The 27,374-nt window shown below is 34.7% G+C and overlaps 1 protein-coding gene across 2 annotated transcripts in view; it reads right to left on the reverse strand.

Annotated features, from left to right (window-relative positions):
- Positions 1-27,374, reverse strand: part of NKAIN2 (sodium/potassium transporting ATPase interacting 2) — a 979,230-nt gene that overhangs the window by 519,930 nt on the left and 431,926 nt on the right. For both annotated transcript variants that reach the window (XM_027087241.1, XM_027087234.1), the window contains exon 2: positions 2,352-2,489. In XM_027087241.1, coding sequence (XP_026943042.1) covers positions 2,352-2,489 — 138 coding nt within the window. The remainder of the gene's footprint in view (positions 1-2,351; positions 2,490-27,374) is intronic.

Raw genomic sequence — 27,374 nt, forward strand, 5'->3', positions numbered from 1 at the left:
CATCCTGCCCAAGGAGCTTAGTAGGTTAATGATTCCTAGGACACACTCCTCTGCACACACTAAAAACAAAAATATAAAGAAAAGGTCACATTATACTAAAACGTGAGATGATTTACCATTTTTAGCATATGTTGCCACCTTTTTTGCTCATTTCCATTGCACCACCGACAGTCCTGGCTTGACCAGGTAGGGACAAGAAAACTCCCCCACACAACATGGACGAGGAGCTGATGATAGAAGCTTGCCATCTACTCAAGAATGAGGAAGAAGGTGGTCTTCTCTCCCTACCCACTTTTCCTTTGATTATAAAACTGTAGCCCAGTAAGTTCGTGGCATGGCACCCTCTCGCCCGCTTGCTTGTAAGCTTCACAAGTCTCCCATTCTAATAAATCACTTCTTATCTATCAATTTGCCTCTCGCTGAATTCTTTCTGCACTGAGGCATAAAGAACCAGAGCTCCACGGAGCCGCCCCCTGCCCCGCATAGAATGCCACCTAGTGGTTTCAAGACGGAATTATAATTTGGTACACAGAAATATCACACAAAAAAATTTAAGAGTTGTAGTAGCTTAAAATAAAAGTGGCGGAAAGAGTTCAACCAATAGCTTACAACACCATGCTCTATTTTAAATTGCCTATCAGCCTATTTCTAGTATATACAGTTCAGTATTATTTTCAAATGATAATAAGCATAAAATTATTATAGCTAACATTTACTGAGCACTTTTTAAATACCAAGCATTGTGCCGAGATCATTTATAGACTATCCCACTTACTCCTCAAAAAAAAAAAAAAAAAAAAAAAAAAAACCAAAAACAAACACAAAAAACCTTTTAAACTGTTCAAACATTTTGATCCACACCTAGATTTTCATTCCAGGAACTTTATCACAAAAAAGAGATGACATATTTATATGGTGATACCCAGAGCAACACTATTTATTAGAATAAAATCATGGAGAAGCCTCAAAGTCTAATGAAAGAGGAAAGTTAAATTGAGAATCTTTCACATGATGGCTTATAATATATCAATTGAAGCATATGAGTCACTATAACTATTGCTTTCATTTTTAATGTAAAAAATCTAAGGATTGGTCAGGTTATGCTGTCCAAAGTCACACAGAAATTGGTAGATGAAAGATTTCAACTCTGGAATTATGACGTCAGAAAACCCACTCCCAAGCACTGTACCACCTTCCTTATATTGGATCAAATTACAATTTATAAAAGAAAGTAAACACTACTATCATATCTTATGCATTGAGAAACTTCACTCTGCAACAGAACACATCCTACTTGTAATCTTGTGAAAAGTATTACAAGATTTACAGGGAAACACACCCTTAGAGGTGACATACACTCATTTCTGGGTATGTTCCCAGAGAAGACTATGGGCTTCTGACTCAGCCTTAGCCAGACAGTGGATATCTTGATCCCAGCTGCCACCACATTGCCTGTTTCAGTGCCAATGAGCTTTATCTGGGTCCCAGATGACAGAGAGTGAACAGGTCATAGGAGGGCATCTTTTATGTTAAGGAGGCTTTCGTGAAACCCGAGAAGGCCTGCTGGTTTGTGTTGAATAAGGCAGATATTTAGCTACACTGTCTTATATAAATGCCTTTACCAAACTTTTGTTTTATAATTTAAAATAAATGCCTATAGATTTTTGCTTTGTCAAAAACAGAAGAAATAGAAAAAAATGATGACACTAAAAAAATCTACATTAATGAAGAGCTATAGCTGAGATCTGAGGCACATACAAGAGTAAAAGATCTTGTTACGGTTCCCATAGCAACTGCAACACAGTTGCATTTCACTTTTATGTTAAGTACGTTTAACTTGAGTGGGAATGCAAAATACTTCCTCTGAGCCAAAAAGAGAATTATGGAGAACACAGAGACCATGTTCCAGACTATTCTGGCTTTCAAGTATGTCAAATATTAACCCTAATACGTATTAACATTTTCCCATCAATACTATATGTTCATTTGTATTGATTTTAAACTACCTTTATTCAATTTATAAAATATAATTATCTAAAATGGGAAGAAGTCCCATTAAAATCTGTTAAATCAGAAACCATGACTTTACAATTCATACATATAGGGGCACTGTCCTGCTTGTAATTATAAGAGAATATTGGCTGAAAGTACAATCTACGAAAATACAATCTGATTCCATTCACTGCCAAGTGTTTTAAGCTTGACATTTTTAATTACTGTAGATATAATCTGAAACTATATAAACAAACACATGGTGCTTTAAGCAAAGGATATACATAAAAATTTTCAAGACATTTGTAGTTTGCATATTTTTCTCTATTTCAATAATGAAAAGCAGGGAGGGTACTTACTCCTGTTATGTAACGAGGTCTATATTGAATAGTTCCAAATAAACCAAGAATGACGATAATAATATGTACAAAATTTGCCAGGATAGGTGCCCACTGATATCCAAGGAAGTCAAATATTTGCCTCTCCAGCACACAAACCTAGAAGAGCAAAACAGGATATATAGATAAGCACAGTGATGAGAGAAAATAAAGGATCACACCGACATTATAATTAGCAATTGTAACTGTGTTACCATATCTGGCATTTGTCTTTAACAGTGAGAAAGACATTTTTAGGTATATTTCAAAGGAAGACTATGGAAGCCGTGGATCCAGAGACAGGTACAATCCTTTCAGGGATGATTTTATGGAGGCATCAAGTAGTATTCGCAGGATGTCATCTGTGCAGTCACAGGATAAATTATATTGTCATATGCATTGTCAAACACTTGAAGTCATCAACCAGCAAGTTCGGGAAATGACGTCCACACCAAGGGCTTGTTGTTAGGATCTGCTCAAATGTCACTGTATAAGTTGGGAATAGAGCAAAGGGGGTTGATGGAGAGGAAAAAGAATTCTTCGGCAAGTCAAGAGACCAGATTCTAGATGTCGACCTGCCACTAGGCAGCTGTAGTGCCCCAGGTAAGTCATTTCCTTCCTCTGGGAGTCTGATTTGATTACTCATTTGTAAAATGTAAGACTTTGACTAATGTCTAGGGTCCTTCTAACTTTAATAGTACTAGATTATAAATCAAATGTGACTTTAAAAAAAATCATATCCAGTTACCTATAGTAACCAGGAAAAAGAAGGGCCCTGAAAGAAACTTAAAACAATTTTTTATTTTAAAAAATAAAAATAAAGCATCACTGTTATAAAAACAAGAAACTTAAGGCATTTGAAATTCTTCCATATTCATCTGTGTTTACAAGTTTACAATTAAGTCATAGGTAAACAGTGGGGGAAGAAAAGCAAAACCAATCAAACAACCAACTCACCGACCAACCAAACAACACCCTGAGATTGGTCAGTAGTCCAGAAGTGCCACTTTATATTGACAAGTGAAACCTGAATAGCTGACAAGCCTCTCATCAGATCTAACAAAGCAAAAGGGAATGGTGTGAATTAAACGCAGCTTTATTTTTCCTGCCTGCCCTCAGGTGGAATGATAACAAACTGTCTGTTCCTAGTAAAACATTGTAAAAGGACCTGATGTTAAGCACGGAGATTCAACAATTGTTCTTCAATTAACTTTTAAAGGAAAATGATTTTAAAACCCCTAAGTCACTAACTATGCTTTATCACTCTGCTTTAATGATATTTCTTTTCAGAAGGACACACTAACTCTTCAAACAGACGGTTTGCTTTTAAATTAAATACCTGTAGCCTAGGTTTGAAGACTTCTTGAATGACCATTATTCCCACTGCAGTTCTTTAACTGACAGCACATTTTCTCATCAGGCATTGAAGGAGAACATAAACTCATGACAACTGTTTGCATGACACCTCTATTTCCTAAGACACACCAGGTACCATGTTACGTTGTAACAGTAAGAGTCCAGCCTAAACAAATCTTAAGTTTCACTTAGTCCTGGCAGTGAATAAAAAAAAAAAAAAAGAGAGGATCTAGGTCCAGGTCTGTTCTATGCTACACATTCTAAATCCAAAATACCCACCAGAGTCCCAACAGGGGAATTCAATATTCTGATTGATTAACAAACAGACTGTCATGGAATATGCACATAACCCAAGCCTCATAAACTTTGAACTGCCTCCTGATGAAACATTCCTTCAATTGTTATCATGCAGTCAACACTCCTTATAAAGGAGGCCCATTTGTGATGTTAAGCAATATTACGTATGCCTTGTTGGAATTCATCAACATTACCAAAAGATAAGTGGTTGTTCTCAGCATTGCTAATTGTCTATATAAAAGCTCCCTCTAACACAGAACTCTGTTATCTTTATCCTATGAATAAACAGTAAGTACAAATGTAAAACAGCAGCAAGAAGAATTTAAACTCTATAAATTTTGAGCATCATAACTGTGGGGACACAGCAGGGAAAAGGTATAGAGGATAAGTGCATCAGTCAAACAGTGGGAAATCCCTCAATAAATGCTCCAATTATGGAAGAAAAGAGCAAGTACCATCGTTAATTATAACAAATATATAGAGAATAATATACTCACTAAGTCTGCAAGGCTAAAATGAAGTTGCATCAACATTTATCAGTCTTCTTTTATGACAGAACTAATGGTTTCATCAAACATTAGTTATGAGGTTATGCAGACTGAACAAGCTAATGTGCAGTTCTTCACTTATAGTATTTCTGCTTTTTCCTCCTCTTTTTGATGGGCTCCTTAGTCATCCTAAGTAGCTTTATCACAGGTTTTACTGTTTAGAGCTAGGGCTGAAGAATGGAAGATTTCAGTAAGTATAAAGGGAATTAACAATTTACAGAGTAGGTACAGTCTTTCCTAAGAACTCCTTCCAACAGGATGTATATTAACTATGAAATCACTAGGAAGTTGTGGAGTTAGAGGAAAGAGAATATTTTCTTTTTTAAGTTAATTGAATTTTTAAAAATTAAAGTATAGTTGATTTACAATGTTGTGATAGTTTCAGGTATACAGCACGGTGATTCAGTTATACACACACACACACACACACACACACACGCACACACACACAACACACACACACACATACATATATATTCTTTTTCAGATTCTTTTCCCTTATAGGTTATTACAAAATAATGAGAATAATTCCCTGGCTATACCGTAGGTCCTTGTTGACTCTCTATTTTATATATAGTAGTGTGTCTATGTTAATCCCAACCTCCTAATTTATTCCCTCCCCTTTGATAACCATAAGTTTTTTTCTATGTCTGTGAGTCTCTTTCTGTTTTGTAAATAAGTTCATCTGTATCCTTTTTTTTTTTTTAGATTCCACATGTAAGTGATATCATATAATATTTGTCTTTCTCTGTCTGGCTTACTTCACTTAGTATGATAATCTCTATGTCCATCCATGTTGCTGGACAGTATTTCATTCAATTGGTATTCATTTCAAATGGCAGTATTTCATTCTTTTTTATGGCTGAGTACTATTTGTTAAAACACTTACTACATGCCAGACTTTCATAATATTCCTTGGTCATCGAATCTGCACAAAACCCAGAGAAGTAAATATTATTGTCTTATTTTTCAGACTAAGAAATCTAAGATGTAGTACGGCTATGTGATTTGCTTGCAGTCTCAGAAGTGGTAAGTGGTCCAACAGGAACGTAGGCGTATGTGCATGCCCTGCGCTGTGTCCTTGCTTTCCAACTCTTGCCACATCTAGTCCAAAAAAAGAAAGCTTTCACAGATTTTGCTGGAGGCATAGGCCGGGTACAGGATATATGCTACATTTTTACCTTATGTATTGTAGAATAGTATAGAGAATCTCTTTGATCATACTTGTCACCTCATAACATTATATCATCACTGGTCAAGGCAGAGTTCCTTTTCGTTTTGTTTTGTTTATTTTCTTATTTGACTCCAACAACCCATGCTCTCAGTGTTATTCCCCTACCATCCACTGGACTCTAATATACTTATTTTATGCCCTTTGAAACACCTGACATACAAATAGATGCATATAGCCTTGAAAAACATTACTGCTGTTGTTTGTGTGTGTGGCATTTTCACATAAAACGTCTTAGGGAATAAGTCTCTTTCATGCTTGTCTATTTTGCTAATTTTACATAAATTTTTTAAATGTTTTTTATTTATTTATTTTCTTATTAGTCATTCATTTTATACATATCAGTGTATACATGTCAATCTCAATTGCCTAATTCATCACACCACCACCACCACCCCCACCTGCTTTCCCCCCTTGGTGTCCATACGTTTTTCCTCTACTTCTGTGTCTCAATTTCTGCTCTGCAAACCGGTTAATCTGTACCATTATCTAGGTTCCACATATATGCGTTAATATGCAATATTTGTTTTTCTCTTTCTGACTTACTTCACTCTGTATGACAGTCTCTACAAGCATCCACGTCTCTACAAATGACCCAATTTCGTTACTTTTTATGGCTGAGTAATATTCCCTTGTACATATGTACCACATCTTCTTTATCCATTCGTCTGTCAATGGGCATTTAGGTTGCTTCCATGACCTGGCTATTGTAAATAGTGCTGCAATGAACATTGGGGTGAATGTGTCTTTTTGAATAATGGTTTTCTCTGGGTACATGCCCAGTAGTGGGATTGCTGGGTCATATGGTAATTCTATTGTTAGTTCCTTAAGGAACTTCCATACTGTTCTCCATAGTGGCTGTATCAATTTACACTCCCAACAACACCCTCTCCAGCATTTATTGCTTGTACATTTTCCGATGATGCCCATTCTAACTGGTGTGACGTGATACCTCACTGTAGTTTTGATTTGCATTTCTCTAATAATTAGTGATGTTGAGCAGCTTTTCATGTGCTACTTGGCCATCTGTATGTCCTCTTTGGAGAGATGTCTATTTAGGTCTTCTGCCCAATTTTGGATTGGGCTGTTTGTTTTTTTAATATTGAGCTGCATGAGCTGTTTATATATTATGGAGATTAATCCTTTGTCCAATGATTCATTTGCAAATATTTTCTCCCATTCTGAGGGTTGTCTTTTGGTCTTGTTTATGGTTTCCTTTGCTGTGCAAAAGCTTTGAAGTTACATTAGGTGCCATTTGTTTATTTTTATTTCCATTACTCTTGGAGGTAGATCAAAAAATATCTTGCTGTGATTTATGTCAAAGAGTGTTCTTCCTAAGCTTTCCTCTAAGAGTTTGATAGTGCTCAGTCTTACATTTAGGTCTCTAATCCATTTTGAGTTTATTTTTGTGTATGGTGTTAGGGAGTGTTCTAATTTCATTCTTTTACATGTAGCTGTCCAGTTTTCCCAGCACCACTTATTGAAGAGACTGTCTTTTCTCCATTGTATATCCTTGCCTCCTTTGTCATAGATTAGTTGACCAGAGGTGCGTGGGTTTATCTCTGGGCTTTCTATCTTGTTCTGTTGATCGATAGTTCTGTTTTTGTGCCAGTACCATATTGTCTAGATTACTTTGTAGCTTTGTAGCTTTGTAGTATAGTCTGAAGTCCGGGAGTCTGATTCCTCCAGCTCTGTTTTTTTCCCTCAAGACTGCTTTGGCTATTCGGGGTCTTTTGTGTCTCCATACAAATTTTAACATTTTTTGTTCTAGCTCTGTAAAAAATGCCATTGGTAATTTGATAGGGATTGCATTGAATCTGTAGATTGCTTTGGGTAGTATAGTCATTTTCACAATATTGATTCTTCCAATCCAAGAACATGGTATATCTCTCCACCTGTTGGTATCATCTTTAATTTCTTTCATCAGTGTCTTACAGTTTTCTGCATACAGGTCTTTTGTCTACCTAGGTAGGTTTATTCCTAGGTATTTTATTCTTTTCATTGCAGTGGTAACTGGGAGTGTTTCCTTAATTTCTCTTTCATATTTTTCATCATTAGTCTATAGGAATGCAAGAGATTTCTGTGCATTAATTTTGTATCCTGCAACTTTACCAAATTCATTAATTAGCTCTAGTAGTTTTCTGGTGGCATCTTTAGGATTCTCTATGTATAGTATCATGTCATCTGCAAACAGTGATAGTTTTACTTCTTTTCCAATTTGTATTCCTTTTTCTTCTCTGATTGCTGTGGCTAGGACTTCCAAAACTATGTTGAATAATAGTGGTGAGAGTGGACATCCTTGTTTTGTTCCTGATCTTAGAGGAAATGGCGTCACTTTTTCACCATTTAGAATGATGTTTGCTGTGGGTTTGTTGTATATTGCCTTTATTATGTTGAAGTAGGTTCCCTCTATGCCCACTTTCTGGAGAGTTTTTATAATAAATGGGTGTTGAATTTTGTCAAAAGCTTTTTCTGCATTTATTGAGATGATCATATGGTTTTTCTTCTTCAATTTGTTAATATGGTGTATCACAATGATTGATTTGCATATATTGAAAAATCCTTACATCTCTGGGATAAATCCCACTTGATCATGCTGTATGATCCTTTTAATGTGCTGTTGGATTCTGTTTGCTAGTATTTTGTTGAGGATTTTTGCATCTATATTCAACAGTAATATTGGTCTGTAATTTTCTTTTTTTGTAGTATCTTTGTCTGGTTTTGGTATCAGGGTGATGGTGGCCTCATAGAATGAATTTTGGAGTTTTCCTTCTTCTGCAATTTTTTGGAAGAGTTTGAGAAGGATAGGTGTTAGCTCTTCTCTAAATGTTTGATAGAATTCACCTGTGAAGTCATCTGGTCCTGGACTTTTGTTTGTTGGAAGATTTTTAATCACAGTTTCAATTTCATTACTTGTGATTGGTCTGTTCATATTTTCTATTTCTTCCTGGTTCAGTCTTGGAAGATTATACCTTTCTAAGAATTTGTCCATTTCTTCCAGGTTGTCCATTTTATTGGCATACAGTTGCTTGTAGTAGTCTCTTAGGATCTTAGTATTTCTGTGTTGTCTGTTGTAACTTCTCCTTTTTCATTTCTAACTTTATTGATTTGAGTCCTCTCCCTCTTTTCCTTGATGAGTGTGGCTAAAGGTTTATCAATTTTGTTTATCTTCTCAAAGAACCTTCTTTTAGCTTTATTGATCTTTGCTATTGTTTTCTTTGTTTCTATTTCATTTATTTCTGCTCTGATTTTACGATTTCTTTCCTTCTGCTAACTTGGGTTTTGTTTGTTCTTCTTCCTCTACTTCCTTCAGGTGTAACATTAGATTGTTTATTTGAGATTTCTCTTGTTTCTTGAGGTAGACTTGTATAGCTATAAACTTCCCTCATAGACTGTTTTTGCTACATCCCATAGGTTTTGGATCGTCGTGTTTTCATTGTCATTTGTCTCTAGGTATTTTTTGATTTCCTCTTTGATTTCTTCAGTGATCTCTTGGTTATTTAGTAACGTATTGTTTAGCCTCCTTGTATTTGTGTGTTTTATGTTTTTTCCCTGTAATTGATTTCTAATCTCATAGCGTTGTGGTCAGAAAAGATGCTTGATATGATTTCAATTTTCTTAAATTTACTGAGGCTTGATTTGTGACTCAAGATGTGATCTATCTTGGAGAATGTTCCATGAACACTTGAGAAGAAAGTATAATCTGAGGTTTTTGGATGGAATGTCCTATAAATATCAATTAAATCTATCTGGTCTATTGTGTCATTTAAAGCTTGTGTTTCCTTATTAATTTTCTGTTTGGATGATCTGTCCAGTGGTGTAAGTGAGGTGTTAAAGTCTCCCACTATTATTGTGTTACTCTCGATTTTCTCTTTTAGAGCTGTTAGCAGTTGCCTTATGTATTGAGGTGCTCCTATGTTGGGTGCATATATATTTATAATTGTTATATCTTCATCTTGAATTGATCCCTTCATCATTACGTAGTGTCCTTCCTTGTCTCTTGTAACATTCTTTATTTTAAAGTCTATTTTATCTGATATGAGTATTGCTACTCCAGCTTTCTTTTGGTTTCCATTTGCATGGAATATCTTTTTCCATCCCCTCACTTTCAGTCTGTATGGGCCCTAAGTCTGAAGTGGGTCTCTTGTAGAAAACATATAGATGGGTCTTGTTTTTGTATCCATTCAACAAGCCTGTGTCTTTGGTTGGAGCATTTAATCCATTCACATTTAAGGTAGTTATCGATATGTATGTTCCTATGACCATTTTCTTAATTGTTTTGGGTTTGTTTTTGTAGGTCCTTTTCTTCTCTTGTTTCCCACTTAGAGAAGTTCCTTTAGCATTTGTTATAGAGCTAGTTTGGTGGTGCTGAGTTCTCTTAGGTTTTGCTTGTCTCTAAAGCTTTTGATTTCTCCATCAAATCTGAATGAAAACCTTGCCAGGCAGAGTAATCTTGGTTGTAGTTTCTTCCCTTTCATCACTTCATCATGTCACTCCCTTCTGGCTTGTAGAGTTTCTGCTGAGAAATCAGCTGTTAACCTTATGGGAGTTCCCTTGTATGTTATTCGTTGTTTTTCCCTTGCTGCTTTCAATAATTTTTCTTTGCCTTTAATTTTTGCCAATGTGATTACTATGTGTCTTGGCATGTTTCTCCTTGGGTTTATCCTGTATGGGATGCTCTGGGCTTCCTGGAGTTGGGTGGCTATTTCCTTTCCCATGTTAGGGAAATTTTCAACTATAATCTCTTCCAATATTTTCTCAGGTCCTTTCTCTCTCTCTCCTCCTTCTGGGACTCCTATAATGCGAAGGTTTTTGCATTTAATGTTGTCCGGGAGGTCCCTTAGGCTGTCTTCATTTCTTTTCATTCTTTTTTCTTTATTTTGTTCCACAGCAGTGAAGTCCACCATTCTGTCTTCCAGGTCACTTATCCGTTCTTCTGCCTCAGTTATTCTGCTATTGACTCTTTCTGGTGTAGTTTTCATTTCAGTTAGTGTATTGTTCATCTCTCTCTTGTTTGTTCTTTAATTCTTCTAGGTATTTGTTCAACATTCCTTGCATCTTCTTGATCTTTGCCTCCATTCTTTTTCTGAGGTCCTGGATCACCTTCACTATCATTATTCTGAATTCTTTTTCTGGAAGATTGCCTATCTCCATTTCATTTAGTTTTTTTGCTGGAGTTTTATCTTGGTCCTTCATCTGGTACATAGCCCTCTGCCTTTTCATCTTGTCTCTCTTTCTGTGAATGTGGTTTTTGTTCCACAGCCTGCAGGATTGTAGTTCTTCTTGCTTCTTGTGTCTAATTTTACTAAATTTTGGTTCTTGGTTGTTGGGCTTCTGCACAGTAACATTATAAATGCATAACTTCTTGCTTTCCACAAAGAATTCTGTACCCTTTCACTACTATTTTTTATGAGGTTTTTTAAAAACATAAATAGTGGCTACTTTTTATCAACCATTTTAACTGTTATTTATGCATCTGAGATCATCACTTTATTCTTTTCTTTTAGACTCTTTTAGACTATTTTCTTTTAGACTATTAATGTGTTTGATTATACTGACAATTTTTGTCAGGTTCAATTATCATTTTTTTTCCTGTGGAAATCTTTTCTTGAAATGGAATATTATTTTTATCACATTTCCAGTTTGGGTCAAATACAATTTTATTTCAGAGTTTTGTATCTATAAACTGATGTATAATTCAATTTTCTTTTTCCTTCATTCTCTGACTCTGTTCTAAAGGTTGCACTGGCCTTTAAACCTAAGTAAGGCTCAATGTTTGTTTAGACCCTTAACAACCTTTGAAGAACAAACAGTTCTATTCTTTCCCCAAAAGCAACCTGTGTCAACTTAGGGAAACACATTTAGGTGCATAGATTTTCCTATATTGTTATGTAGGTGCCAGCATATAGGCATATATCTGGTGTGTGTTTGTGTGTGTGTGTGTGTGTGTGTGTGTATACATCCTTTTCACATCATTTTATCTACATAAATGGGATTGCAATGTAAATATGACTTTTCACCTTACACTTCTTACTTAGTAATGTGTCGTGGAGGTTTGTCTACATTAGCACACCCTGCTTTCATAGATCTATCTCATTATACCCTTAAACATTCCATTTTAATAGATATTTTATTCTATTTTAATAGATATAGACTTTTAACACACACAGGTGCATTAAACAACCTTGTATATGTGTGTTGATATATCCACAGGCTATATCTCTAAAACTGGAAATGCTGGGTCAAATTCTAGTCGTAAAATTTCAAATATTACAACAACTGTTATTAATTATTTTTTGGTATATATGTAGTACTGATAAGACATGAAAAATTACTTTTCTGTTTGCATTATTTTAAATGTGAATTCTAATAGAATTGTTAGTTCAGTCAAGTATGCTTAAGCTGAAAAGTTTTCAAAAACCTTTCTGATGCTTACAATTAAGTAAAATTTATCTTACTTTGAATGACAACAAATGTTCATAAAAGTACTGGTGCAACGACTTCATGATAAATAAATTAATTGACTTTTCAAACTGGAAGAGACTCATTCCACACCCATCAATTTACACCTGAGAAAACTGGGCCCCATTAAGTTAACAGTTTTTTAAACTAACCTTGACCTCTTAATAGGAGAATATTCAGTCTGAAATTTGTTTCGAATGTTTGCATGGCAAATAGAAATCTTCATATTTCTTTGGTAGCTACTGCCATTTAATTTTTTAGCAAGGAAATTGCATTTATGTGGATACACTAAAATATATTTTTTTAAACACCCAAATTGTCCATTTACAGCTAGTTGTTTTTGATTGATGGGGTGTGGAATTGGTTTCCTTAAGATATTGCATTTTGTTAATAACCTCAAACACTTCTTAATGAATGTCTCCCTCATATTAGCATAATTTTCTTATGTACTTAAAATTTAACATGTGAGTTATACAAATAATACAAAATAAAGCTTATATATGACCTCGGAGAGAAAAAAATAGGCTTTTTTGTATCATGGTAGATCATGAGTTCCTTGATTTTCAAAAAGTGTTGTTAAAGGCTAGAAACAACCAAATTAAATTGCTACTGCTAAACTGTAAATTGAAATTGCACTTATCTATGGGTACCCTTTTCTCCTCTCTGTACCCTCCCCCCTTTCAGTGTCTCCACTCCCCTTAAGGAACCTGAGGTTTCAGATCGGATCAAATCTCAAGTCTCTCAGAAAATAAACAAGGTAGACTCAGATTCAGATGTTACGTAGGTAGAATGCTCCCATTCAAAGTTCATTTGCAGTGTTAAAGACAAAAAGAAATGACAAAGTTGGTCAAAAGTTAGTAACATATAAATTGTGGAATTTCAGGAATCAATAAAAAAATGATTTGTATTTTAGTTGTTTGCAGGAGAAGATAACTTGTAAAATTACCTTTGTTTTAGCATAGGTAAAACGGGAAGGAAACGGGAGGGAAAATCAAGATGAAAATTGAAACAGGCTTTAACAGTTCCCAGGATGGGTGCAAAGTTCTTATTTCATCCAAAAGGACCATGAAAGTTTAAACTTCCAAGCAGACATAGAGCAGAGCTGTTTGTCAGAATTTTGTCAACAGAAATTGCTGCTAATTCTTTTCCCTGCATTCCAGTAGAGTATGGCCAATTTATTTTTCCCAGTTGTATCCCCTGTTTCCTGCCCCACAGAGAACATAAAACAACCCAGAAGGAAATGAGGAAACTGTTCTGATACTGTCTCCTTGATCCATATAGGACTCTGTTCCCTTCAGCAAGATGTTCCTGCCCTGAGATCTTACCTTGGATTTATGTTTCTCCTGTGTCTGGCTCCCTGGGGCAGCATCTGCTGTGTCTTTGCTGTCTGCTTATTTTGGTAAAGCTGCTAATTCTGTCTGTGTTTATTCTGTCCCTTTGCTGGTTCTTGTCATGCTAGATCTCATCCACAATGTAGTTACTTACCCTCCCCTGAAGTCTCCTACAGTGAACTGTAATCTTGAGCATATTCTGTACTTAGCTGCTCCAGAATCAGACAAGTTGGTTTCTCTTATTTTAAGCTAATTCCCAGGAAAGCTGTAAAGACTAGAGGTATTGGGTCTTTATAACATTGCTGAGGTGCTGAAGTCATTGTGATATTGTCTAAAAATATCAATATCACGAAGCCAAACTCTATATAATTACGATTCATTATTCCCCCATTTAAGGTTCTCTTGTGTTGTTCAAAATGGACAAGATAAGTGAGAACATATATGTCATCTTTTAAATATTATATGCAGGTGATATACTAGAGACAAGTTTCTTTCCTTTTACCAAGTGACCATATTCATATAAGCAATGAAGAGAAAAAACTCAAAGTAGGGTCTGCAGTGATTACACATGTAAGATACAGACAAAACCAAGCACAGAGATTTACTTGAAGAGTTTTAGTTACTCTTAAGTAACTGGAATTATTCAAGTGTATGTGTATGTATATGTGTGTTTGCATGTGCATGTATATATATATATATATATATATATATATATATATATATATGTACTGGTGTGTACATGTTTGTTCACTAAAGGGTACAAAATGAAATTGTAAGGTGTTTGGTAAAAATGGGCCACAAATACCAACAATTTATATTAATTCAGTTGAACCAAGGATTTTCTGTCTCCTTCCACATAATTTCTCTTCTTTAAAAGCAAGACAAAAAAATAAGCCACAACAACAAACAACAAAAATGCCACCAAAAGACATCTGGCCCTAATGACTCTGGTTATAAGAGAAATCAACATGTCATAGTGGTCAGAACTCAAGTTTTAGAATTAGAAAAACATATTTGAACTCTTAACTTGCTGTATTACCACAAGAGGTAACCTAATTGCTACGAATCTCAGTTTCTTCATCTATAAAATAGGGATATTGTAGCTCCTAAGAATTTCATGAAGATTAAAGTAGTAATGCACACAGAATACTTATTAAAATGCCTAGGTTGCTTCCTAAAATGGCTGCTATTATTAATATTTCAACTGCATAGCAAGTTTGGATATTGGATTTTAGTACAAATGCCATTCTAGACTAATACTCCTGACAGAATATTTCAGTTAGAGATGATCACATGTTTCTCATTCTGTTGGTTACAAATGCAAATAATAACATGGCAGACATGAATTACCTTAAGTATTCAAAGTGGTCTTTCTTAATGAATGCTTCCCTGAGTAATTCAATACCCCATGTATTGATTGTAGTACTTTTTGTAGTATACTATGCTAAAAAACAGATTTGAAACATCATTTCCTCTGTTATTTTCCATCATTCTCCCCATCTTTCAAATATGAAAAACATCAACATGTATTTTAAAAACTCTATCTCCATATAGTTAAGCACAGTAAAGATTTTCAAGAAAATTCTGGTGAAGATTTGGCATAAGCTCAAAGGAACTAAATAAAAACAAGGGTCTATGTTTCTTACAAAAGGACATTTTCTTATAAGCTGCATTACTGAAAAACAATACATGGTGTTTCTTAACAGATCTTTATTGAATTGCAGAGTCAGTCACATATTTCTGAGGTTGAATTAATAGGGTTATTTAATTGACCCACATAGGAATCAAATAGTGTATTTTAGGACCTTTTCCACTATTTTGTGTAATAATGCCGCTTCTATATAATTTTAAATATGCCAGCTAACATTCTAGTTGTTGTGATAACAAAATCATTTATTATTTCTCACAGCTGTTCATTCTGCCTAGCAATTTATAACCATTTCATAATGAACACTCATGCTATCAAAAGACAAGTTGATGACTATCATATTATACTAGATTAAAAAAAAAAACAGAAAATAGTCTTCTGAAGATGTCGCACACAAGTTAACACTAGAGCACAAATAAAAATATTGTTTGGTTGTTGAACTGAACTTACCAAGTCAAATGATCACTTGATCTGTGTATTCATATGCTAAAGCATTTGTGTGCATGTGTGTAACCACTAAATGTTACTTGATTTTCAGCAGTAGGGATTTAAAAGAAATAAACAATATTTTTATAATAATTATTCAAAATTCATTGAGTAGTCTGATAAGCACTTCAATACTTCAATGTAGCAAGTTAATGCTTCCTTTTTTTTTTTTTTTTTGCGGTACGTGGGCCTCTCACTGTTGTGGCCTCTCCCGTTGCGGAGCCCAGGCTCCGGACGCGCAGGCTCAGCGGCCATGGCTCACGGGCCCAGCCGCTCTGCGGCATGTGGGATCTTCCCGGACCGGGACACGAACCCACGTCCCCTGCATCGGCAGGCAGACTCTCAACCACTGCGCCACAAGGGAAGCCCCAATGCTTACTTTTAAATCATGCATTCTACAAGGATTATCTACCATCACCTTTATTGTATAGAAGAGGAAATACAGCCCTTGTTCAAGATCATGATTATAGAACTGGGATCAAATCCTAGTCATTCTAACAACAATGTCCATGTTTTTAACCACAAACAACTTACAACTAAACATACTAGAACCTTACGGTGTTGATTTCAAAATCTTTAGGGGCCTCAATTCTGCTTTACTACCAAATACTTCCCTAATTAGACATGTAAACATAAGAGATTTTTGCTTTTGGTATAAAAGATCAAAAAGATACACTAATAAATATTTTTATATAGAGCTCTACGGTTTAAAAACTCACATAATCATTATGATAACCCCACAAAATGATCATCATCATTACTATTACTCTATAACTACAAATTATGTAATGCTCTACAGGTAAGTTTACAGCTAAGACAGAACCTTTTTGAAAATAAGTTCAAATTTTATTCTACTGATACAGTTAATAACCTAATAATCTGGCAAAGTCACCACAAAATGACATTTATCTGGAGTTGTGCTGTGAAATGGTTTCATAGCGTAGTAGCCAAACTCTCATTTAAGTTTAAAGTCTCCCTATGCTCATATGAAATGAGCTAAAAACGTCACAGTCCAGGTCCTCTGGGTAGATGGATCACTGTTTTGATTTTTCCAGAGTCTATAATTTTACTCAGTGGAAACCTTACTTCCCAGAAGAATCAGAACACATCAAAATGACAGCTGTTCTAGGTAGTTTTCATGGCTCACTTAAAGTACATGACAGGTAGGAGTCAGGAAGTTTAATGTACCCATCCGACCTTGAATTTCCAGTATCTCCACAACAAAGTCTTAACTGCTTCAAGGTGAAACTAATGCACAAATAGTTTAAATATACATGACATAGGAAGAAAATGTCCAATGTCCAGAAGACCTTGGCCATAGACTTTTAAATCATGTATTCTACAAGCACTGATGGTGTATTGCAGGTACTGAGAAATGTAAAGCACTGTCTGAGGCACAAGTGAGGTGTGAGACTGGGAATAGGTGAGCAAGTGAACCAGACAAGTTTCATGTTGTCTGGCAAAATTAGTCTTATACTATGGGATATGCTAATATCTGAAATGGTTATTAAGGAGAAATTCTCAAAACTCTCAAGAGGTCTCAGGTGTAGCTGTTCAAATGACACCCCTGCTGGGGAACTATGTATCTGGTTCTGATCCATTTCCAAATCTCCTATTGCTCATGTAGTAAGTACATACAAACAAAAAAAAAATCAAAATGTGGCTAATATTACCAATACACAAAAGAGCAGATGAGGGATAGGTTGACTATATTTTAATAAGGGACTTTTAGAATTGAATAGAATAAGTTGCTAAGTTCATCATCAGTATCATTTATTTGTTCACTATGGATTTTTTATTCATCAAGAGATCAGTGAAAGCCAAATAACAAAAATAGCTTGCAATGTTCTGATTTTCATGCATCATATGGTATTGCTTTCTCACAGCAAATGACTTTCTCTAGAGAAAACTCTATTGCTATTTTTTAAGAGCACAATCACATTAAACGTATTAAAGCTGCCATCTGGAGAATTTGAAATTTGTCAACTAGGTAAAAATGCAGATACACATTTTTTTTTTCTGAAAAGCAGATAGAGTCCAAAAATATGCCTCACATATCATTATCAGAGAAGCAATGTCTAGGCAGCTTTCAGGTTTGGTCCCCCAATAAATATTTGTGCATCTTTGTAAAGATTTTTTCTGTGAATTCAAAACAAGGTAAAATGCCACTCCAATCCTCCTGGCCTGCCCTCATTTAAGGCAGTGAATTAATAATGTAATTACTGTCATCAGTGTTCCCTGTTAAACAGATGTTGTATATTTAACAGAATCGGTGGTGTAAGCACACTTGTCACAGGGAACAGAAGTGGACATCAGAGCGCCCAGAATTCTGATGTCTTCCCTGTCTCTTTCCCTCCCATCTGCTCTTCCCCTACTTTAAGAAAGGCACCAGCCAATGCTTCAGGGCACTGTTTCTTTGACTACAGCGAGACAGCCATATGGAAGATGTCAATCAAACCTCTCAAACTCTAGGTTACGTCTCTTTCATAAAATTCAATTTCATAAGGATGGGAGATGGAATGACAGTCTCACTTACTCTCACTGCTAAAGGCCAATCAAGGCAGAAATGTTATCAAGATCACTCCCGTGTACTGGCAGTCACTGTGGCAGTGGGTTACATCAGAAACTGCAAGTAGGAATACAAGAGAACACCATTGCAGACCACTACAGGCACACTGTAGAATTTGTCATGAGGTATGCTATTTCTGGCATGGTAAATACCATGTCTTCGTGTGCCCTTTAAAATAACCGTCTTATTGAATTCAACACAGATGTGGAGATGCTGTTCTGAAAAAGAGTCAGTCATAATATTTGATTTCCAATTGACAGGAGGTGTCTGTGGCTGTCCATGGTTGAATATAATAAGAGATGATATTCTCTATCTCTTTAGGAGTTCTATCATAGACTCCATTAATGTAGAATAGATAACTGGTACAGGCTTAAAATGACAAGTTCTGTTAAGCTATGAAATGCATTTCATACATTAAACTTAAAAATTCAAAGCATTACAGACACTCCTAAATCATACACATGGTTTCTCTGTCCATATGCACACATATTTCATGTACTGCAGTTACTACTCATGGCACTTTTCCAAGCATTTTACACACAGTAGCTTATTTAATGAGGTAGACGATATTATTGGCTTCATTTTAAAGAAGAAAACACTGAGGCAGAGAGATTAATTTGCTCAAATTTACATGGCTATCAGTGAAGATGATTTGTCCAGAGTCCAAGCTTTGGACCACAATCATATCACCTCCCATGTGATACTAAAACTATATGTGTATATATAATACATGCATATATAGAATATATGTATGTATCTATATGTTTCATATATGTTGTTATAGATACAAATGTATATATACACATACTTTGCTATACTTTGCTTCTAAATTATTTTTTTTGTTTAATGTACTCATAACATTTCTTTTCAGTGAGTTCACTAATAAGTTGAGGAAACCACACAAAACACCACTCGATACAAGTTTTCAAGTAATAGCGTTTTTTCCCACATAATGTAGCCCTCAGCATGGTACCATATTCCTGCAATGCTATGTTTTCTCGCTCCCACTGATATGCAGTTTCATTCCACTGACAATGGGGAATAAATTAGACAATACCTCTGAATGATGCTATTACATGGACAGAAATTTAGGATGCTAAATCTCTTTAAGTGGTCCAATATATTTATGAGTTTTCCAAAGCAAAGAACTACCTATAAATATGAATATTCTACTGATGTCTTGAGTTCAATGTCAAGCAGTAGAAATTCAGTCAAACTTGGTCATAAATAATAGGATTCTCAGACATATGCTTTTGCTCTGGTTAGTTGAATTGTATGCTGTAAGTTGTGCCTACATGTGTCTGCTCCCATCACTTGAATTATATGTTTATACAGTGCCTGTTTTAAACACAAACTCAAACCTGGTTATGTCAGTTGTACTTGTGACGGGCATCACTATGTAATTTGAATATTACATATACAAAACTACTGAGTACAAAATACAGATTTAAAAAAATAAAAACTAAATTTAACATATTAGAAAGACTACATAAAGTCTACATAAAGGCATTAAAGTAATTTTTAAAGGAAAGTTGGAAAAACAATGATAAAATCTAAAAGGAATCTTTTCCCAAATGATTTTACAAGTCTTTAAGTTCTTATTCCACTGTAAAGAAACCAACACATAAAAATCCATAAACAACAAATTATGGATTTTTTTAATGTGAAAAGAAAATGTCAGCTACTGATTCCACACACAAAGAAGAGTCCTAAAATAAAATGGGTCGGTTATATATGTATCACTTTTATAATTCACTGTCTTAAAAATGCTTTAGATTAATTGACCCAATGTCTACAGAGATGGTTATATTGTATCACTATTCTGGTATCCAACATATTTCTTGTAATTCTTTGTGTAAAATAAATAACATATCTACTGCACTACACCATAATCTAGAACATTTAAATGATTCTCTAGAGCCTAATTCCTGATATTGTTTAGTAAAGATAACTTTGGTCCAACATTTCATACTTTGGAGCAAAGGGAAGCCAGAAGGGTGAACAATAAGGATTCTTGACTTCCTTCATGAAAATGGTTTTAACTTTTTAAAAGCTATCAATTCTTTTTCTCAGATCCATGCATAATTAATTAATCAAGACTCTATATCCATTTGCTCAGTGCTTGACAATCTCAGCAGGAGTAAATATCAGGTGCTAGAGCTGTATTGTTTTTCAGTTCTGACAATAATTCTCACCGTTTCAAAATGTATCATAACGATTTGTTTGTTGGCAAGGCTTCCTGAGATTTAGGATTTTCTTTTCCTAGAGCTGAAAATTTCAAAGAATGCTGAAATATCCATGCTATCTTCACATAACTCCCTTATAATTAGGTTAAACTTTTTTTTTTTACTATAATGTATTTCAGGTGTACAGCATTATAATTTGACATCTATATACATTACAAAGTGATCACTACCACAAGTCTGTTACCATCCATAACCATATGACCCATTTCTCCCTTCACTCATTTCGCTCACCCCCCAGCCTCCTTCCCTTCTGGCAACCACTAATCTGTTCTCTGTATCTATGAATTTGTTTTTATTTAATCATCAGTTTTTTTTAGATTCCACATATGAGTTAAATCATGTAATCTTTGTCTGACTCTGTCTAACTTATCTCACTTAGCATAATACCCTTAAGGTCCATCCATGTTGTCGCAAATGCCAGGATTTTATTCCATTGGTATTCCATTGTATATGGTATTCCATTGTATATGTATACAATACATGTATATACATATATACACACACATACACACACGTATACACTTAGGTTGTTTCCATTTCTTGGTTATTGTAAATAATGCTGCAATGAACATAGAGGTGCCTCTATCTTTCTGAATTACTCTTTTCATGTTCTTAGGATAAACAGCCAGAAATGGAATGAATAGCTAGGTCAATGGTAGTTCTCTTCTTAACTTTTTGAGGAACTTCCATACTGTTCTCCATAGTGGCTGCACCAATTTACAGTCCCAGCAACAGTGCACAAGGGTTGCCTTTTCCCCACATCCTTTCCAACAATCGCTATTTCATATCTTTTCAATAATAGTCATCCTAACAGATGTGAGGTGATACCTTGTGGTTTTGATTTCCATTTCCCTAATAATTAGTGACACTGAGTATCTTATGTGCCATCTGTATGTCTTCTTTGGAAAAGTGTCTATTCAGACCCTCTGTCCATTTTTAATGGGGTTGTTTGCTTTTGTTGTTGTTGAGTTGTGTGAGTTCTTTATATATTTTGGATGTTAACACCTTATCAGACAAAGGATTCACAAATAACTTCTCCCATTCATTAGATTGCCTTTCCTTTCTGATGATGGCCCCCTTCACTAGGCACCAGCTTTTTAGTTTGATGTCATTCCAGTTGTTTATTTTTGCTTTTGTTTTCCTTGCCTTTGGAGTCAGATCCAAAAGAACATTGCTAAGACCGATGTTAATGAAGATACCACCTATGTTTTCTTCTACGAATTTTATGATTTTAGGTCTTATATTGAAGTGTTTAATCAATTTTGAGCTAATTTTTGTTCACAGTGAAAGACAATGGTCTTTCACTGTAAATATTCTTTTGCATGTGGTTATCCAGTTTTCCCAACATCATTTATTGAAGAGACTGCCCTTTCTCCAGTATATGTTCTTTGCTTCTTTGTCATAAATTAATTGACCATATGTGTGGTTTTATTTCTGGGTTTTTAATTCTGTTCCATTGATGTGTGCCTGTTTTCGTGCCAGTATCATACCACTTAAATTACTTTAGCTTGAAATCAGGAAGCATAATACCTCTAGTTTTGTCTTCTTTCCCAATATTGTTTTGGCTATTCAAGATTTTTGGTGGTACCATATAAATGTTTGAATTATTTGTTCTAGTTCTGTGAAATATGCCATTGGAGTTTTGATATGGATTTCACTGCATTTGTAGATTGCCTTGGGTTGTATGGAAATTTTAACAAAATTAATTCTTCTAATCCATGAATATGGAATATCTATTTATTTGTGTCTTCTTCAGTTTCTTTCAACAATCTCTTATGGTTTTCAGAGTACGAGTCTTTCATCTCCTTGTTTAAATTTATCCCTAGGTATTTTATCTTTTTTTGGTGCAATTTTAAATGCAATTGCTTTCTTCTTTTTTTTTTTTTTTCACTTGATGATCTACCCATTGATGTAAGTGGGGTATGCAGAAGTTTCTTAATTCGTCAAGTATGGTAACCATAGAAGAGAAAGAAAGGCTTGAAAAGGATGATTAAGTAGCCCTTTGTCTTGTACATTAAAGATATGGTAATTAAGGGCAATAATTGTAAATTGTATGTGTGTATACATACACAAACACATATTACATACACAAATATTTTTACACACATACACACACATATCACCTATCAGACACTATTAGTTTATATCTCATTTAATTGTCTAAACATGAAAGATAAATATTAAAATCCCCATTTGATGGATGAGTAACTGACTAAACTGAAGGTTAAATATCTTGCTTAAGAAAAGTAAGCAGTAGATATGGAATGTGAAGCTACATCCAATAACTGAGTGCATACTCTCTCCCCTATATTACCTCACTATGTTAAAGAGTGTTTGAGAAACTTTGATCTGTGTACCTTCAAATACCTTGAAGATTTCTTCTATCTCTGTTTTAACTAGTTACATGTCTTGGGGAGACCTTTGCCCAAAGTAGTAAAATGTTATTGGCAAAAGGGCAAAAAGTTCAATTAAATTTGTCGTTTATTGTAAACAGTTGGAAAACAGTTTAAAGCTATCTATCGTATTTAACAGTTAGGAGAAAGTATCAGAGTAAGTAAAAAAAATTATATATATATGTGTGTGTGTGTGTGTGTGCATATATGTGTATATACACACACACACACACACACACACACACATATATATATATATATATCGAGAGAGAGAGAGAGAGAGAGAGAGAGAGAGAGAGAGAGAGAGAGAGAGAGAGAGAGAGAGGGAGAGGGAGAGGGAGAGAGGAAGGGAGAGAAGCCATGTCCCAGCCATATACATAGAGTTTTACCTGATAGATCATACTAAAAATGTTTGAGAAAATTATAAGAAATTATTTGCCAACAAAAATCTTTAAACTGTTCCTTTATATAAAGTATAATTATGGGTATTATGGGTCAAATGTTATGATTTGGTTTCCAAAAATATATTACCTTAAATAATGCAAAAAGTATTTTACCTCGCATGTGGACAATCAAGTTGACAAAATGAAAATCATAACTAATTCTTAAAATAATGCTGTTTCCTGCTACCTTGCCCTTTTCATCTCAGGGTTTGTTGCTGTTGTTTGTTTGCTTTGGTTTTTAATTCTCTCTAGTTTGATTTGCTTCACTGACAATTACATTTCACTGTGAAGGAAGCAATGTCAGTCCCAGACCCCAGCCCCTGGGGTCCAGCTGAGCTCTGCCAAGTCTACCATTAGTTACAATCTCAACAGCTAATTTATAGAGCAGCTTTTACTGGTATGACATCACCAAGGTGCTGCCCTCTCCTGCCCTCTCCTGCCACTTTCCCATTTCCAGTTGTTCCAAGAGGGTTGATGGCCTAGCAAAGTCTGAACCCTCATGTGTAATTATAGTTCTGTAAATACGCAGTATCATGGTGGGAATTAGAAAGCAGCCTGGACAGTAAAGTACAATCTACTAATTACTTGCACTGATGGTTTTTCTATAAGAAAATAATCATGGGTCTTTTGATAAAAAGCAGCAAAATTGCCTGAACTCTCCTCTGCTATCTTATTTCAAAATATGTTGACAGTTTTAGAATATCTGTTTCATTGTATCCATTCTGAAAGTTCTAAGTTTGAATTATACTCTAAAAGTGGGTATATTTACAGTAATGATATTTGCTAGAAATCCTGCCTGGAACTCATTGAACTAATTTGGTATATAACAGTATTGGAAATAATCTATAAGAAAATAATGTGCTTGTATTCAAATACATCTAAGACAATAATAATTTTTAAATTTTAAAATGTCCACAGGTTGCTTGTAGCTTTGAAAATATTCATGGTTGAAGTTATTTCTTGAGAATTAAAAAACATGAACCTAAACACAGACATGATATAAAGTTTAACTATAAGATATCTTTCTGTTAATTTTAGCATACTTGAATGAAGTTACTAAAAAGCATCAAACACCATAGATTTCAATGAATTCTGGAAATTTATATTTATATATCCAGATTCATTTCTATTTCTGTGATCTACATATATATATAATCTATGTCTATATCTATGTATGTAATATACATGCAATTTATATGTCCACATATTTTGGATGTGGACCTGACTGTATAAAATAATGGTATTTATGCAGTGACTTCTGTCAACAAACATCATGCAAATTATAAGGTATAAATTGTGACATAATATGTACGTAGACTCTAAATATATTAAGGGCTGGAACAGTGTTTTATTCCTCAATTATAGAGCTAGCACACAAAAGCCCAAACATTATTGATTTTAAATATTAGGCAACATTATATATACATTTTAAAATAGCAATCAAAAATTGAAAGCTATACTCTGATGCTGGAACTATTCAAGAATTCAACAAATGAATGCTATGTGAGGTCAAACATTAACTACATGATGCCATGGACATGTTTAATTAGATTGACTGTGGTAATCATTACACAAGGTATACTTATATCAAAATAACTTATACAATTTTTTATTTGTCCATAATACCTCAATAAAGCTGAAAAAAATAAAAAATAAAAACAGTTTATCAGCATTCAAAAAGTACAAAAATATTAAGTCATCCCAATTCGCTCTTCAGCCTCCATTCTCACTGGAGTTTAATCTCATTTGAAGGTTACTGCCTTGTGTCAGTTTTCACATTCCACAATGTAATTGAGATTTAGTGATATAGGAGGTTTTATATCTATTTTACAGAGCAATTTCATTAGAAGTAAATGGCTGGTTGGAATAACTATAGCTTTTTTTCTAAATTAGACTTTAATTAGAAAACTAACATACGAGTGCACACAAAAATCAAACTAGGATTTGGAAATATATAAGGTAAGAGTTAATAATCTTTAATCAATATAAAAAGTTTGATGCATATTTTCCAATCCTGGCTCATCATTATACACAGTATCCAGTTAATGTTTTAGAGCTTGACTTGAGTAAGAGATCTCTCAGACTTGGCCCTGACAGAGGCCGTGGTATGAGTGAATATAAAAGAGGTTGCTGAGATGCAGCATCTGCATACTAGAAACTGTGAAACTTATGATCTTAAAGGAGAGTTTAAATAAGTTGCTTTTAAATAAAAGTTGAATGTATACTTTTAATATAATTCTCCAATTTTGAAAAGCTTCTCATTCCACTGACCCCTGCTATACATACACACTGGTATTCTGAAAACTGAAAGAAATTTTTTACTCTGTGAAGCTCAGATGCCTTGAACCCATATGATCTGGGGAAATGCAATACACTGAACTTATAACTTCAAAGGCTAAGAGAAATACAAGAGGTAGTTAGGTGCTACCCATGAGGTGATCTGTTTCCTTCATCTTGTACAAAGATGACAGGTTGTTATCAGCTACTAAACATTTCTGAAAATGCTACTGATAGCTGCTTCAAAATTGCCATTTGCTGTTGTGTGCATCTCAGAAACAATAAACCTTACCCACCATGAACCACTTGATAAAGCATAGATGCTTCTCAAATTTGAATTTCATTATTGACCGAGTGATATTGTGCCGATCTGAAGAGGAGTATGATAAAGAGTTACGTGTCTTAAAAGAACCACGGGGGATATACAACATTTGTTAAGCCGGCAGATGTTATTGTCACCTGTTATTATAAACAATAGAAATCACACACACACACTGCAGGATAGATGATATGATTTATAAACCAGTTATTAGGTTGATCTTATCTGGGCTGTTAGTTTGATAGAAGGCTAGGAATTAACCACATGATGAATTTTATTTTCTTTTTGACAAGAAATGTAATTTTGTAAAATGTATGAACATGACCATATTGTGAAACTAAGAGTCTAAAAAGTGCCTCTTCAACGGACAGGTGTAATATAGGTACCAAGTCAGGAAGATGCGGGTTGTCTCTGCAGAGCAAGGCCAAGGAACAAATGCTATCTTACAGTCTATACTTTTCAGCTCTATAGTGCCAAATGTTATTTTGTAAATATGCCCTGAGGTCACTTCAGTTCCATTCTAACCTCCTGAATTCATAACAAACCTAAAGAGAATGGGAGTTTCAAGGCTGCATGATTTTAATATGCCTAGCAAATGCAAAATCCATTAATAGATATTAATAAGTAGTAAACCCTTATTTCACCCATTGTCATATGACCCGTTGTATACATATTTAATAAATATTTGAAATGCAGTGATTAACCATCATAGTAACTTAAATTCCAGAAGCCTTAGTATTCATATCTGTAAATGGGTACAAACACTGCATCTTCCTCACAGGGTTTTTATGGTATGTGAATGAGATATTAATGATAATAAAACTTATTAAGTGGTAACTATATTTTGTGCATTTTATATGCATTACTTAATTTAATACCTATAACATCCCTATATGTAGGTTTCATTGTATGCCCATCTTGTAGATAAGAAAACTGTAGCACTGACTAGTTAAGTAACTTGCACAAAGTCATGGAGACCATAAGTCAAATCCAGATAGTCTGCATCCAGTGTCTACATTTCCAACCACAACATCATACTGTGTGATAACCCGTCATAGCTTGTCATTAACTGAACAGGACTCTCAGTGTTTGGTCTTTTCCTTTTCTAATCCATCCTCTGTATACCACCAGAATGGCCTCTAGAATACAGTCATAACCCATTATTTCTTTATAAATTGCAATCTGTTCTCACTAAATCTATATAGTCAAATTCATTCTCATGTCAGATGATACCCTTTGGCTTCTGGCTGAAGTTTTCATTCCACTCGCCCACTAAACTCACAAACACAGCCTAAACATTATCTTGGGGATTGACAATCGATTTTATCTCATACCTCTACAGCTCTCTATATCCCATGCACATTTCCTGGAACAAACTTCCTACTCCTTCCCAGACAAG

This window comes from Aethalodelphis obliquidens, unplaced genomic scaffold (assembly GCF_003676395.1).
Source record: "Aethalodelphis obliquidens isolate GAN/ISIS:26980383/991018 unplaced genomic scaffold, ASM367639v1 scaffold3, whole genome shotgun sequence".
NCBI classification, from domain to species: Eukaryota; Metazoa; Chordata; class Mammalia; order Artiodactyla; family Delphinidae; genus Aethalodelphis; species Aethalodelphis obliquidens.